Consider the following 15,393-nt stretch of genomic DNA (forward strand, 5'->3'; position numbering starts at 1 on the left):
AAATCCATCCGTAACAAAACCTTTCCCAAAGAGTGACCCACCTCTTCTTTATTTACTCCTTTAACTTCCTCCCTCCCTGCTTGCCCAATAGATTTGGGCAAACAGGTCATGGGGGCAGTTCAGGTCAGGAATGTTAATGCCCCCCCTCCGAGGGAGGCAGCATGCCATGGCTTGAGGGGGCCAGGCACCTTCAAAGCTGCCATCAAAAGAAGCCACTTTCTTGTGCTTTTAAACTTGCAAGGTTTGTCTTTATTTTGTTCTTTATATTTTGAAAGTGAAAAGAAATAGTATCGAGTCAATTTCTTTCTTTTTTTAAATATTTGTTCTATGTATTTACAAGCCTTAAAGTTGCTCTAAAGGTTCTGAAAGTATCACTAGTACTTTTTGCTGCTTCTTTTTTCTTCTTCCTCCAGGATAGCACTGTTTTGCTTTGAGCAAGTTATTTTTCCAAGCAGTCTGGTCCACAGCCGTTTTCTCAAACGCGGTTTTCCTTCAGCTCCAAGGTTATGCTTTGTTGCTTTTGATTTTTTTAAATTGTGGAAAGCAAGCTGAGAGGCAGGCGGAAAAAAAATTGATGATTTTTTTTCTTTTTTAAAAAAAGTTCATCTCCCTCATCCTAGTTCATTCCCAAACCCCTTTAGAATTTAATACACAGATACCGTGCTTTGAAACAAAACTGAGGTGGCTCTGAAAAGGGAGGGAAATTTATTTATCTGGTTTTTTTTGTCTATTATACAATTTGCTACAGAAACTGCAAATTTAAAAATTACACTGACATTTGCAGTTCTTAAAATAATAAATTAAAGTTCTCACTTTTTGTCTAAAGAGATTTGTTTCTTTTTAAAGTAGGAGTCCTTGTTTAAAAAGGAAAAATAAAAGATTAAAACAGAAAATATTTTTCTATAAATAGATGTATTTTGGTTTAGTGCTCCTGCCCTCAGGTTTGAAGTGGACTTGAATTTTCAAGTACTTTTTGTCCTCCATGATCGCCTTTGCGTTTATATCGGTTTTTTTTGTCTCCTCTCCCACTCGTGCACATGTGGGGGAAGGGGGGGCTCTGCGCGAGAATTGGCCTTGCTGCACTGTGATTGGCGAAGACGTGAAACTTTTTTTAAAAAAATACTTAAATTGTTTTTTTGTGGTTTTTTGAGTTTTTTTTTTTTTTGTAATTCAGTTTCAATTATCCTCCGACTCCTCTTCGGCTTCTCGTAGCCACGTGAAGAATGCCGTGACCGATTTTAATGCTACGCCTTTCCCGTTCTGTTCCGCAGGGTCTTTGCTGCTTTCCCACTTGTAGAAGGCATCCTCTGATATCACCTCCTCATCATACAGGCAATCAAAAAACATCCGTAACAAATCTGTGGGGGAAGGAAAGGAAGAGGTGAACACTCCCCCCTGGACAGCAACCAAAGCAGACACGACTGGCTAGCAAGCTCAGTTCAAAATGTGAATTGCAGTGTGCTGAGCCTTCAACCCAACCCTCCACTTATATTTTATAAATTTACTCCGTCTGACCCCTTTTAGTCCTTCCTCAATCAGGGAGCCAATGAAACACAAATATCATTGCTCTTCAGAACTCAGAGGGCTCTCCCAGGTGAGAGGCCTTTCTAGGGCTCCACAGTGGGTAGGTTTTTGTTCAGATGGTGTGGCTAAGCTGAAGGAACATCCTGCACCAGGGCAGGTTTAGAATCCAGGCTCCCAACACTGCAAAAAACTTTCAGATAGATAGATAAATAAATAAAATGTGGATGATATAAAACTGAGGAGAAATTGCTATATACTTGACATTTCCTCCATTTCTCTGGATGACAAGGGTAATAGGACTGGAAACAGAGAAACTGGAAACAGAGGGCTGCCTTTTTTGGTTGCTGACTGAGAGCCACATTCAAACTCAGGAGGATTTTCTGTGGCTCTTATTCATCTTGAACAAAAGCAAAATGATGCACCCCAAGAAAATCTAGTATAAATTGGCTTTGGGGTACCAGCAAACAGCCCTACAGCCAGTGACAGCACATCATGTTCCGTCCTATTTTACACAAGCCCAATTCAAGGGACCAAGGCCCAAAGAGCACCCTGACCCTGAGTACACTTACTCGGAGGTTGATCAAGTTTTACTATTGATGCTTGTAGTGCGTAAAGTGCTTGTAGTTCCTTCTCTGTGTCTGCGTCTAGGTACTTAAGTAAGATCGGCACTCTCTGCTTGATAACAGCAGTGTCCACTCGCAAGCTAGAACTGTCCACTAGAAAAGAGAAGAGATTCAATGTCAGCATTTGGTTAAAAGCTGGCCAGGAAGGAGGAAGGCAGGCAACTCTTATCTATTCTCTGTCTTCACAGACCAATCTCAATTCAAGGCAAAAGGGATAGCAGCAGCAGAAATTAAACATTCTTCAACGTCTGGACTGCTTATGCAATTGGAAAGGTTTATTTCACCAGCTCATCTTCCAGAAATTAGAAGCTTTGAAAGAAAGAGGCTGTGTCACTTCATCCTACCTCCTGCAATTTTAGGTACCAAAAATATAAAAGATGGAATACATCACTACCTGTATCTGGGATCTAAAAATATTTAGGCTTGACTCTCACTGGGTGGTACCCCTTCACACTACAGGAGTGGGGTTCACATTGTGGAATGCTCTTCCATAGCCCTCCCCCCAATATCTCTGCACACAGAAAGCTAGCATGTCAGGACAGAAACTTGACACACTTGTTTTCTATATGCAGGGACTCATTAGCTGGTGTGTTAATGTTCTCCTCTCCCCTCACAGTTTTACTGAACTTCTGAAGTGGCCACAAGTATGGACTTTAGCCAACTAAATCCCCATTCAGCTACACTACAAAAGCACAAAAAGGTTTAATGCACAGAAACTGGAAGGCAAAAAGGCAACACTCTCACTGGCACCCCTGCCCCAAATCCATGGGGGCCACTGCTGGCTAGAATTCAAAGATCTCCTTACACACACCCTCAAAATGAAGAACTGCCATTGAAACAGTTATCACTTGATGTTTTCTAATGGAACAACTCAGGATATAAAACAACTGGTGGAAGCGGTAATAAGGTAGGTGATTTCTCTTCTTCCAACCATAGTATGCTTCCAAATGATATGGATTGGATTCACAGAAAAAACGGATCTGGAGAATCCCAGAAATCCCTGGGATGGAAGACACATTAACATGACCTGTTCTGGTTGCTCATTATCTGTGTCTCATCAGTGGGACATTTCATGCAGAGCGCATGCTTAAAAAGAGACTGTGGCGAAGAATTCAAATTCCATGCAAAACAGAGGAAATATATTGATGGCTTCATGTCTAAAACTTCTGGATGAACATTACTCACCTATAATAGCGGCTTTACAAACTGCTGTCATTAAAGCTCTAAGGAATGTAGGTGAACTCATCTGGCTCTCGTCTAGATTAGCCTGAAATCAAGAGTATTTGCAGAAGTCAAAAAAGCCCATGGGTTGCATCACAGCACCTCGTCTGAAGAACTCGCTGATGAAGGAATCTTATAAGCTCACTCATTAAAGTGCTTCCTACCAGATCAGCTCACCCCAAAGTGCTCCTGGGAGCAGGAAAATGGCTTATATTCTCTCCCCCAATTCTGCTTTCTACGGTGTTATTTATTCAGCAGGAAAAACAGTCTGTTGCTGGAGAGTCACATAAAAAAGGCATTCTAGGATGGAACTCAGTGCTACAAATCAAAACCCTCTGGCACTGTAAAAGCAATAATTTCTCTCTAGCCCTACAATGCAGCCCTCTAGGCGAGCAAAATTGTGTTCTGGTGACAAGCAGCAATCCCCAGGGGCGAAACCAGACTCTGCTGAAAGTGAGGGTCAGGAAAGCAGTGTGGAGACAGGTGAGGGCTGTGGTGAAATGCTCCCAACCCCGAGATTCTGTAAGAACCAAGAGCCCACTCCTGAGAACTGCTCTTTCCAAGAGCCCAGGCTCCAGGAACTGTAACAGATGGGTTCAAATAACTCTTAACTTATTAGTGTACGGGCATAGATGGACTTGGGCTTTGTACCTCTACCCAATCAAAGATCTGCTCATCATTCGCCTTGTCCTCGATAATGAGTTTCTCCAGCTGTTTGTTCAACTCTTCAGCAGAGAGCTCCTTCTTTGAAAGTGCTTCTGAGGAACTGGAACTGTCAGTCTCTGTGAAGTCCAACTTCTGCAGTGTTACAAGAGAAGAGAGAATGGCTTTAGTTTGGCGTGACATGCAGGGTCCCCCGCCCACGCCAGTGAACACCCTGAAGTGGGGCTTAACCATCTATTCTTCCAAAGGGTTAAAGACCTTTTGCAGTGGAGGCTGGTCCCACCTCAAGGGTCAGAAGGGACAACATAGCATCTAGTCAAACCTCCTCCCCCTATCAGAAGTGAACAGAGTGACCAAAAGGTCAGAGTGACCCTGCTCTGGCTCCCAACTCACCTGCTCCATGAGAAAGGTGTGGACATCCTCCTCTTCAGGTAAGAAGTCTTTCCAACTGAGGCCAGCCTCCCTCCATAAGGCTGCCACTTTCTTATGGCTCTAGAACACAGAAGGAATTTGAAAAATCAAAGAGAGAAGAGCAGGGAGACCCAAAACAGCCACAGTGTCCAAGGAAACCTCCAACCCCACCATGACAGTTCTTTTTCGGGGGTGAGGGGGAAACCTGGGTGAGTGCAAAGTATCACATTCAATATCCCGACTTTAGGATGTTCTTTTCCAACAGGAGGGTTCAATGCAATGCTGCTGTAGGGTCAACGGGATTCAGCAGTCAGTGGGGCCATGAAAGTGCCACCCTTTCTGGGCTAGAGGCCTGCTCAGGTTGGGTCAGCAACTGGGAACATCTCTGAATTTGAAGCATCTTCAGAATGAGGCTGTCCTTTGTGATTCCTGCTCCTGATCAACCAAAGGGAGCTTCAAAGCCTTTTCAGGCAAAATGTGAATGCAACTCACTGACTTGGGAGTCTTGGGCAGGCTTCTTGACATTTTTCATTACATTACGGATTCCCTTTGCACACACACACACATCCAGATCTGCAAGTGGCCTGGAACACCTACCATTTGTTTGCATAGAAGGTGCAATATTTCGGAAAGCAAGATGCCGGCTCTTCCCACAGGGAGCAAGGGTTTGCTAAATTCTCTGCAATAGGAGAGAGCAAGAGAACAGTGTAAGCTTTGCCACCTGACAGGCAACTAGAACATAGTGAAAGGTCACCATTAAGGGGGGTGAGGGCTCTGGCCTTCACTAAGTTCTACTTCAATCTTTGACCACAGAAGCAACTCTGTTCTGGAGCTGGAGGGAGACCACAGCAGACAAGTTTAGACAGGCAGGATATTTGGGGAGTTGCCACCCTCTGCTGGTTCAGCCCTTAAGGCAGGGGTGGCAAGCCTCTGACCTGCTGGGAAACCCTATTTAGCTTGCCAGACTGTTTCTGGTAAACTGCACCCACCTGCCATCATATGAGACATCAGGTGTGGGACTAGGGCTAGTGTGGCTTACAATGAGCTCTTAAGCATTCCTTTGCTGGAGGTAAGGCATGTCCCCACTGTCCAACAGCTGAAGCACACCTTGCTCCAGACTCATGATGGGTTTACACTGAAATCTCTGTGAAAGCCCCCGTTTTAGTTGAGGTCTGTGCAAATCCCTTCGTGATCTGGGAGTGTGCCTTCAAAAAGAAACACTGCCCAGAAGAATGGCAGATGAAGGTGATGGACTATATGGAACTGGCTGAGATGACTGGCAGAATCCGAGACCAAGGAGAAGAGTCGGTGGAAGAAGATTGGGAAAAATTTAAAGTTTATCTTCAGAAATATTGTAAAATTAAGGAATGTTAGAAAGATGTTGGAATAGAATTATGTGGTTTTAGCAGAAAAGATATAAAGGATTAAGTAAAAATAATTTGGTGGAAGAAGAGAATGCAAAATCACAATATATTAAGGTAAATTATTAAGATAAAAACAAAGCTGGAAAGGATTTGCTGAAATATTTAAATGAATTAGAATACAAAAATGGGAGGTGTGAGGAGGTCAAGGAAGTAAGTGAATGAAAGCATGTGATGTAAAGGTTTGATCTGTTTTTTTTCAATTGTTTGTATTTTTTCTCTCCTTTCTATTTTTCTTTTTTCTTTTTTCTCTTTGTAATTTTTAAAAATTTGAATAAATATTATTTTAAAAAACAACAACAAAAAGAAACATTGCCTGACGTCATTTTAACTGGTGGGCCCTGTACACGCGTCTAATTAGGCCCATGAGGGGTCTGGCAGATTTAAATCTGACTTAACCGGGGTGTGGAAATTCACTGCCCCAAGGCAATAACAATACAGTTTGTAGCAAGCAACAGGTCTCGCATAGGTCACTGCGGTTGACTGTGGCTAGCTTGACCTTATCTATGCAAGGAGTTCCAAGGGCAGCCGGTGCAAGCATCACCCCACGGCTAACGGAGAAAGAGTGCAGCTTACGTCAGAAGTTCTCTCATAGAGATTCCTCCTTCTTTCAACATAGGCGTCACCAACTCAGCCAGGTATAACCATATGTGGGGTATATCGATGGCCATGTCGTCTGCCGTCTCCAAGGTGTCCGCAAACCTAAGGAGGGAAGCAGAGTTGCTCAAGGCACATTCCGTCTGGGAGGCAGCTGGTCACTCTCTGCATCCAGCCCAAATGTAACTGTTTGTAGTGAGCACCCATGAAAGAAAGAAAAAATACCCAGAGATCTTGCTTCCTTCCCTGGCAGACTACCAACCCCTTGAAAAAGTCCTGCTTGCTGAGCTTCTCCGACTGCACCAGCTGATACAGCAACTGGCCCATGTGGTCTCTGGTGATCTGACTCCGCTCCAGGGTTGATTCCACGCCCACCTGCACAAACACAGGCAGCACTCCCGGTATGCTCAGCTCCTCCACGCACTGCATCGCTTCCTGTCCAGACAATACAAAGGGAGGTTTCTCTGTAGTCCGTGGGCTAAGAGACTTTCCTTGTGCAAAAGCTCCTCAGCTGACCTTAATAAAGGTCCTTCTTGCTCTCTGCACTGATATTGTAAGATCAGTGGCCACAAAGCCAGACCTCGGAAAGGGTGGCTTTTAAACGCTTAAGCCCTCCGCCCCAAGAGAAAACTCCAATGCACGTCACGATGGGCCACAGCTCTCCTTACCTTATAATCGTTTATGTGCAAGAACTCGTCAATGATCGATTTGCACTTTCTCTCTATTTCCTCTTCTGACAATGCAGGTTTTTCTTGGGCTGGGGATGTGGAAATTTCAGGCTTGGCTGTTAAGACAGTTGAATGGGTAAGGGGAGAGGGAGAGAAAGAGGCAGGAAATGTAGAAGGCTTACTTCAATGCAATGCCAGAGAGGCATTTTTCCCATGCACAATGCCATTGTCATTATAGACAAGTCCTTAGGCTGTGTCCTGCCGTTCTTCGTAAGTCCTACATGCAGCTACACACTCTAGGATTTGTGGTGTAATTCATCCCAGAGAGAGATCTGCACAGAATACCTCACTTTAGATCACCACCATTTTGACTCAGAAGGGGCAACAAATGAACATGGATGAAATAATGCTATGAGCTCAAGAGGGAATGGACATAAATTAAAGGTAAAGGTAAAGGTACCCCTGCCCGTACGGGCCAGTCTTGCCAGACTCTAGGGTTGTGCGCTCATCTCACTCTAGAGGCCGGGAGCCAGCGCTGTCCGGAGACACTTCCGGGTCACGTGGCCAGCGTGACAAGCTGCATCTGGCGAACCAGAGCTGCACACGGAAATGCCGTTTACCTTCCCGCTAGTAAGCGGTCCCTATTTATCTACTTGCACCCGAGGGTGCTTTTGAACTGCTAGGTTGGCAGGTGCTGGGACCGAGCAACGGGAGCGCACCCCGCCGTGGGGATTGAACCGCCGACCATGCGAGGTTTTACCCACAGCGCCACCCGCGTCCCTGCAGGACATAAATTAGCACCAACCAAATCAGTCACAAAATGTTTCTGCTCATCCAGCAGGAAGGACAGCCCAGAGTTCAGAAGCCCCAACTTGGAGGAGGAAGAGGAAAAGCTCACCAGTTTCCTTGGCCTTGCTCCTCTCTGCCTCTGTGCTGTTCCAGTCGCTCTCCAGCCCCCCTGTCAGCTGCTTCACAGTCTCCAGCATCTCCCGCCGCTGTTCTTCCTGAGCCTGGTTGTCCAAGAGCTGCTCCTTGCTGCTGCTGACCCGCAAGAAGGTGTTGGGTCGTGAGGCTGGAGAGGGGAGCAGCTTGTCGTTCTTCTCCCTGCCTGTGCTCCCCCGACTGTGGGAGCAAAGACATTTCTCAGGAAAAATCCTTACTCATTCATTGCTTGAAAAAAAAATTAACCCCCAACTCGGCTATGTGCCAATTAGCTTTCAAGTGACTTTCAAGTGATAGTAAACACAGACATCAAGCGCTAAAAGCAGAAGAGTTTTATTGGAGACAATTAAATCTCTGCTTTTTTCACACATTTCATTACGCGGACAGAAGTCAGCTTAATCACATAGAACACTTCATTCAAGGCAATTACTACTACTACTACTACTAAATGAAGTGGGAGAGAAGCAGCCATGGGTGGCCTGAGACTTACCTAGTTAAGGCCCTGCGAGAGTCCAACTCTGCGGATGTGGCTGAGGCAGACACAGATGATGCGGGAGGCTGCAGTGCAGAGAATCGGTTCAAACTAGTGGCACTTGGTCGTAAGGAATCTGCAAGAGGATGTTGGGGAGAGTAACAGCTGCCTCAAGGGCTCCAGGAAACCCATCAGCCAGAGGCCCAGAAGCTCTTAAACCTAGCACAAGTTTAACTGTGTCAAGTGGATGCCTTGATTATCCCTCTCAACCTTCAGGGCAGAGGTTTTTTGCACTGAGGGAGAGATGGGTCACCTACAGATACAAGAAACCCTTTAAAGCCTTAACTGGCTTGGGTGTCTCCTAAGGACCAAATCCTTCCCTAGAAACCAAGCCTTATGAGGAACAGTTGAGGAAGTTGGGTATGTTTAGCCTGGAAGAGATTGAGAGGAGATAAGCTACCTTTAAATATCTGAAGGGCAGTCAAATGGAAGTTGGATTCAGCTTGTTTTCTGCTGGATCCGAAGGACAGGACCCAAACCAATGGATTCCAAATGACAAGAAAGAAGATTCTGACTAAACACCAGGAAAAACCTCTGACAGTTAGAGCTGTTCGACAGTGGAACAGACTCCCTTGGGAGGTTCTGGACTCTCCTTCAGTGGAGGTTTTTAAGCAGAGGTTGGATGGCCATCTGTCATGGATGCTATGATAATTTGCTCTGATTTCTTCTTCCAGGCACTGATACTGAGTGAAACTCAGCAATCATCCAATCAGGGCAGAGTCTTTGCAGTAGAGATGTCAGCACTGTGGTGTGGACTCCCCAAAGATATTTGCCAAGCTCCCACACTGAGATCTTTCCGGAGCCAAGCAAAAACCGGCTCTTTCAGGAGACTCTCTAACTAACTTAATCATGCTATTCTTAGCTCTTGATCGGTTTCCGACTGTAGTACTATAGTGTATTGTCTACAGACTGCTGCAGCACTACAGTCAGAAATGGATCAAGCACTGGTTTGATCCACCTATTCAGTTACTTTGGTGAAATATTTGAATGTTTAAGAAAAAGAAGAAGTAGAACATGGGAGTTATATCAGGCTAAGTCCTTCCCAAAGTAAATCCACTGAATTTAATGAACCTAAGATAGTTGTAGCCATTTAACTTTAGTGGGTGTACCAAGAGGAGGGCTAGCACTGAATATGGAGTTTGCACGGCCCATTCAGAACAGGAAGCAAGCCAAGACTGGAAATTCCAAAAAAGGAGAAATGACAAGGAGATGTATTTGACGAGGAACAGCAACTGCCAGCACTTTTCAGGGTGCACAGAGCAAAATACAGGGTGGGGGGGCCTCCACACTCACCAATCTCACTGGCCTTGGCTCCCCCACTGCTGCCTTTTCCCCAGCTGCCCAACTGGGCTTTAGGCACAAGCTGGATCTTCTCATCTATTGTGGGCTGAAAAGACACACAGACAGGAGCACAAATCAGGGAGAGCCTACTGGGGATTGGAACCGCCCCACCCAATCCTGTTTCACAGAAGGAAACAAATCTTCCCACCCTCCGGCTCACTGCCACCCTCTCTCCCACCTCCCAGTTCAAAATGCCTAGATGCACAGATGGACAAACAGCTTCCTTGGAGGGCAGGGCAGCAAGAAAAACCAATATTCCCCAACCAGGCACACTCCAGGCATTCTGAACTACAGTTCCCACTGGCACCAGCTACTGTAGGTGTGTGAAGCTGGAGCCTGTGGGAACTGCAGTCCAAAACGTCTGGGAGGGCACCACTTTCAGGAAGGCTGATGTTGAGGATTGGGAATGTGGAAGATGACCAACCAAAGGAGAGTTGGTCTCTCAGGATTCCTCTCAGAAAGAGATTCTTCCTCCATACAAACCTTGGTGATTTTAAGGAACTTGGTGGGGTCCAGCACACGGGTATTTTTCGCCCCCTGCACAGTGTTCCAGCCACCCTCCTCTACCCTCTGAACACCTGCAAACAAAACAAACAAACAAGTTACTTTTTATAATCCCTGATATGGTAGCTAAAGTGGTATGGGATGAGTCGTATGTGTAAAGTGAAGCTTGAGAGCCTATGGGAATAAGGCTGCTATGTTTCCCTCTGTCGCATCTAGCTGAAGAGTGCATTTCAATTTGCATTTCTGCCTAAGCAATTGTGTGGTAGGTTTTAAAAAAATTATTTGTGCAGTTTCACCATTTGCCTATTCTGTGCAATGGTCCATGCACACGCTAGTAGAACAAATGGCTGGAGGTTGCTCCCCAATATGCTTAACAATATATATTGAGGCATATGGGCAGAAAGAGATATTCAACCTGGAGAGGGCACTCTATAATCTAGACACCAGAGGCAATTCTCATGACATGGACCCCTGTTTCTCTCTCCTCCTGGTCAAGCATCAGATGGGAACTCTGGGAACTTACCAGGCCTCCTCTTCTCTTTGGTCATTAGTTGCTGGACTTTCCGCTGCTCCTCCTGTTCTTCAATTTTTGCTTCTTTATGGATCTGCTCTATCGTCTTGGGGCCTTGATCTGCCCTCCGTGAGACCCAGTTACACTGTGGAAGACAGGAAAGCAAAGATGGATGAGGCCTTCTTTCTCCCCTGCACACTGTGGGGTAGTTGTGGTTGATGCAGACAGAGGAAGTGGGATATTCTACTGAGGGGAAAACTGCTCGCAAAAGCATGGCACAAGTCGACTGTAAAACCACAGCTACCCCACGACAGCAGCCCATGATGCAGGAGACAGCAGCTCCACTGCCCATCATCAAAAGATGGTCTCTGGCAGCCCTTTGAAAAAACCAAGAACTACCCTCTCAAGGTAAGACTAAGAGCGAGGTGAGGGCAGTACCCTTTTTCTCTTGTGGACAATTACTCATCTGCTTCCCTTGCTGCACACGTACCTGCCTGAGGTCTATGACATCTTGAAGCATGAATCGTATTCTGGAAGAGGTTTTCCTCTCTTTGACTATCTTTTCCATTTGATTGAAATACTGGTCCATTCGAGGCTAGAGGAAACACAGATGCTCTCACCATATTTCATAGGAACATGAAAAACTGCCTTACAGCGGGGGGTGGGGAAGGGGATCCTTTCCAGCCTCTGCTGGGAAACCTTTCAGGGCCTGGAGCAATGAGGGTGACTCTTACCTTTGGACAGGGGCTAATCCCAGCCAGGCAAAAGTAAAGAGGTTTCTACATGGAAATACATAAAAGTCACCCACCCGCCCCTGCACATTCCATCCACTCCAGGCGGGTATGAAGAAGGGCCAGTAAGGGGGTATGGATCTAGCTTTTCTGAACACTTAAGTTCTTTTCAGAACCAAAGAAGATGGATTTGGGTGTTCACTCTTCCCTGATGACACAAGGGGCAAAGCAACCCCACTGCCCCATCTTCTAGGGGAAAGCACGAGCGCCATTTAGCAGCCCACAGACAAGGCTACAGCCACCAAGGGTCTCAGTGTGGGTGCCAGGTTCTTCTAACCTTGGCTTTCTCAAAGTCCAAGTCTTTGCCAATGGTAGTCAAGAGGCGGCAGAGGCACTCAAGGGACTCCTCGTCATGGTTCTTCAGCAGCTTCACCACACAGTCGTGCATGATGGCCTCTGTCAGCATCTTCAGCTTGAAGAGCTCCCCAATGAACTTTATGTTGCCAATGGAGCGCCGCCGGGCCTTGTCCTTGGCTTCTTCCAGTTCATCGTGGAGTCGCGTCCTCTCCTCTGGCTGAGGGGCAGAGAAGGAAGGGGTGGTGAGAAAGGGCTGCCTGCCACACCACAAGCCCATGGCCTCGCTTCCCAGGCCAGCAACACCACAGGACTCCCATGTCTTGGGCTCCCTGCTCCTGGGAGCGCACAGAGGGTGCTCTGCAGACACTCACCGTTGTGGCAGCTTCCAGCTCCTTCTGCTTCTTCTCAAAGACATCGTCATCAGCTTTGTCCTTTTCAAATTCCTTCTGGCAACGATTCAGGAGTAGCTTCCGGAAGTTGACAAAGCTCCCGGGCTTATCTGCCATGGGCACCTTCAGCTGTGTGCAGCATGTGTCGAAAGGGCCAAGGAGGAGGAAGGTGAGCACAACACAGGCAAAACAGGGCATTCTCATCACTTGCTGCATTCCTAACCAGCATTTTATCATTTTATTTATAAAAATATTTACAGGCCATTATTCATAAAAACATATTAGAGCAAACAGACTGGCTCACAGCATTCATATTGAAAACAACACAGTAATATATACATATACATAATATATACAAACTATTAACATCAAAGGTGAAATATTATATAAAGGTGCTATTATTAACTGCCTGCATGAGCCTGGTTCAGATAAGCATCTTCAGAACAACCTTCCCATAAACCCCTTTCCATTCTGGTGTCTAAAAGGCAGCAGATGACAGACCAGTGCAAACTCTTTGTCAATTCAGCCCAGTATTGTCTACCCTGAATGGCAGAGTATCTCCTGAGACTCAGGCCAATAAGGTCCTTTTCAAATCATCCTTTTAACAGCAGATGGCAGGGATCCTATCTGGGCTATCCTGCATGTTAAGCAGGAGCTCTGCCATTCCCCCGCTCCCACTGGGTATTTTCCTCTTCCAACTTCCTACACCACACTTACCGTGACGAGACACCTGCACATGTTTGCATAGGCCACAGAGAAGCTGGGTTCATCAATGGCTTTCTCGAACACAAGGTCGATGACGCCTTTCAACCTCTCTTCCGTGTCCACAGTTAGATCAGTCACTTGCTTCATCAGTTGATTGAACATCTGCGGTGTCAACTTATTCAAGATGCTTCGGACCTTGCGGAATAGCTCCTGAAGGGAAAATGCAGGTGTTAAGGTGCAAAACTCAAATGAGGCCAAAGGCCTAGGAGAGCAACGGCCCAAGACAGCTGCTTTCAGTACCCAGGCATGTATGCTTCATTGCGTTGTATGCCCAAACCATCCCAGGTCAGCTTGAACAGCTCCACCCATGTTCACAGCAACTCCAGGGGGAAAGGGGAAGACAGGCAGACAGGGAAGTTCAGACACAGCCAGGTTGAAACAACCAGACTCCAGAGCAGCAAAAGCTTTGTACAGTGGCAGCTCAGAACGCAAATATATTCCACACAGGAAGTCTGTCCTCTGTGGGATCCCCCTTCTTTCCCCCTCCCAAGGAAAGGCAGAAACAGTCAAGTAGATAACATAGAGAAAATACACCTGCCAGAGAGGTAGTAGGTTGTCTGGTATCCTCACTTGTCCTTTTAAGCCAGGGAGGTCCAACTTTTCATATCAAGTGGGCCGCAATCGTATTTCAACAAGGAACCCATGTGTTGTGGGGGGGAGGGGGGGAGGAGCGAGGCCAGAATTTGTGCTGCCTTCCCATAGCCGGGTAAGTGAGTCCCTCCCACCCCCTTCCAAAGCAGGAAAGCACTAACCAGGCTTTGGGAAGAAGGTGGCAGAACTCTAGGACCCTGTTAGAGCATGCCCCCCCCCCCCAGCCCAGCCCATCACTTGCTCAGCTTGGAAAGGCAGCACGAGGGCTGGGGAGGTGGGGGTGTCAAATGTTGCCATATGTGGCCTTTGGGCTGCACGTTGGACCACCCTGTTCTTAGCCATGCAAATCACACTACAGCTAAGGGTGGGTGTTAAAGTGGGGAGAAGGGCCAGCCCCATGGCAGCCCAGCCAGGAGGATCATGTTCTTGCCTCACCTGGGTTTTGATGCTCTCAGAGTCTTCTGCTTGCGTCTCACGCTTCAGACTCGGCTTCCAGGCATTCTCAGCTTTCTTCAGGTGTACATCCTCTTTGACACAAACCGTGATGATCTTCCTGGGCTCCCGCCTTTGGCCTGGCTGAGATCTCCGCTGTCCAACATTTAACAGCTAAGAGAAAAACCAGTCCCTTGAATGTTAAGTCCCTTTTAACACAAAGAGGCTCAAACAACACATACAGGACATCCAGCATCAAAGCAACCCTGCTCTGCCAACACTAGCATCTACTTGGGAATTTATGCAGGTGAATATAGGAATGTAGCAAACTGCCTTATACAAAGTCCATCTTCAGGGTTTCAGACAGGGAAACTCTCTCAGCTCTACCTGGAGATGCCACTGAGGACTGAAGCATGGAGTTACAGACCTTTCCCACAGAGAGAATATGAACCAAGACGGAATGCTGCCGGCAAGCAGTCCCTGCCACGCAAAAAGCAGCCCCCTCCTTTGCTACCTGAGGCTGAGCCTTCCTGACCATGTTTCACTGTGGCTGTGATAAACAACCCCAAGTTTTCAGGACACTGCACCTTCTGAGGTACAACAGAACCAAACGTTTAAGAAGGGCAAGGTAGGAGGAGGAAGAAAGAGAAAGAGTGTTTTTGTTTTTTTAAAGGTGCTGGAGAACACACTTCCCCCTGTTGTCTGGCAAGTAAGGACAACAGCCCCAATCCTGCAACATGAGGTCCATATCCAAGCAAATAATCAGGACTTTGCCTGAGAGGCACACCAGAGTACACAGGCCAGTGTGATCCAGACACAGCTCCAACCGGCCCACGGTGCTGCTGAGGAGACAGTGCCAACAACAAGCCTGACTGGTGGGACAGAGCAGCAAACCACCAGCTCGCTCCTCCTGAGGTTTCACCATTCACACATGTTCTGCACCAATTAAGGCTAGCACGCAGGCACCAGCACCACACCAACTCCTTCAAGAATCCAGCCCTTGACATCCAAAATGCAGCAAGGAGCTTCTCTATGTGCTTAAATTCTACACCGGCAGCTTGAGCTGTAGCACCTGCTACTGTAGGTCCCTTTCTACAAATTTTGGGGGAAGCAGTGATCATTATGGGATACCCTAACAGGCAGCAGGATACCTTGATTTTGGCACTTCAA

General features: G+C 46.7%; 1 protein-coding gene across 29 annotated transcripts in view; it reads right to left on the reverse strand.

The window, feature by feature from the left end:
- Nucleotides 1-226: 226 nt before the first annotated feature.
- Nucleotides 227-15,393, reverse strand: part of EIF4G3 (eukaryotic translation initiation factor 4 gamma 3) — a 79,562-nt gene continuing 64,395 nt past the window's right edge. For 28 of the 29 annotated variants that reach the window (XM_081870688.1, XM_081870682.1, XM_081870702.1 and 25 more), the window contains 19 exons: nucleotides 14,227-14,397; nucleotides 13,153-13,350; nucleotides 12,418-12,564; nucleotides 12,027-12,263; nucleotides 11,449-11,553; nucleotides 10,971-11,103; nucleotides 10,427-10,521; nucleotides 9,896-9,989; nucleotides 8,561-8,678; nucleotides 8,027-8,250; nucleotides 7,129-7,244; nucleotides 6,723-6,895; nucleotides 6,440-6,565; nucleotides 5,040-5,121; nucleotides 4,425-4,523; nucleotides 4,020-4,166; nucleotides 3,333-3,414; nucleotides 2,094-2,240; nucleotides 227-1,358 (listed from right to left, as the gene is read on the reverse strand). In XM_081870688.1, the coding sequence (XP_081726814.1) occupies nucleotides 1,177-1,358; nucleotides 2,094-2,240; nucleotides 3,333-3,414; nucleotides 4,020-4,166; nucleotides 4,425-4,523; nucleotides 5,040-5,121; nucleotides 6,440-6,565; nucleotides 6,723-6,895; nucleotides 7,129-7,244; nucleotides 8,027-8,250; nucleotides 8,561-8,678; nucleotides 9,896-9,989; nucleotides 10,427-10,521; nucleotides 10,971-11,103; nucleotides 11,449-11,553; nucleotides 12,027-12,263; nucleotides 12,418-12,564; nucleotides 13,153-13,350; nucleotides 14,227-14,397 (2,676 nt within the window). In that variant the 3' untranslated portion in view covers nucleotides 227-1,176. Of the gene's footprint in view, nucleotides 1,359-2,093; nucleotides 2,241-3,332; nucleotides 3,415-4,019; nucleotides 4,167-4,424; nucleotides 4,524-5,038; nucleotides 5,122-6,439; nucleotides 6,566-6,685; nucleotides 6,896-7,128; nucleotides 7,245-8,026; nucleotides 8,251-8,560; nucleotides 8,679-9,895; nucleotides 9,990-10,426; nucleotides 10,522-10,970; nucleotides 11,104-11,448; nucleotides 11,554-12,026; nucleotides 12,264-12,417; nucleotides 12,565-13,152; nucleotides 13,351-14,226; nucleotides 14,398-15,393 lie in introns of those variants that run through there. The other variant, XR_014158735.1, reaches the window with a different exon arrangement.

This window comes from Podarcis erhardii (assembly GCF_964252035.2).
Source record: "Podarcis erhardii genome assembly, chromosome: 7".
NCBI lineage: Eukaryota > Metazoa > Chordata > Lepidosauria > Squamata > Lacertidae > Podarcis > Podarcis erhardii.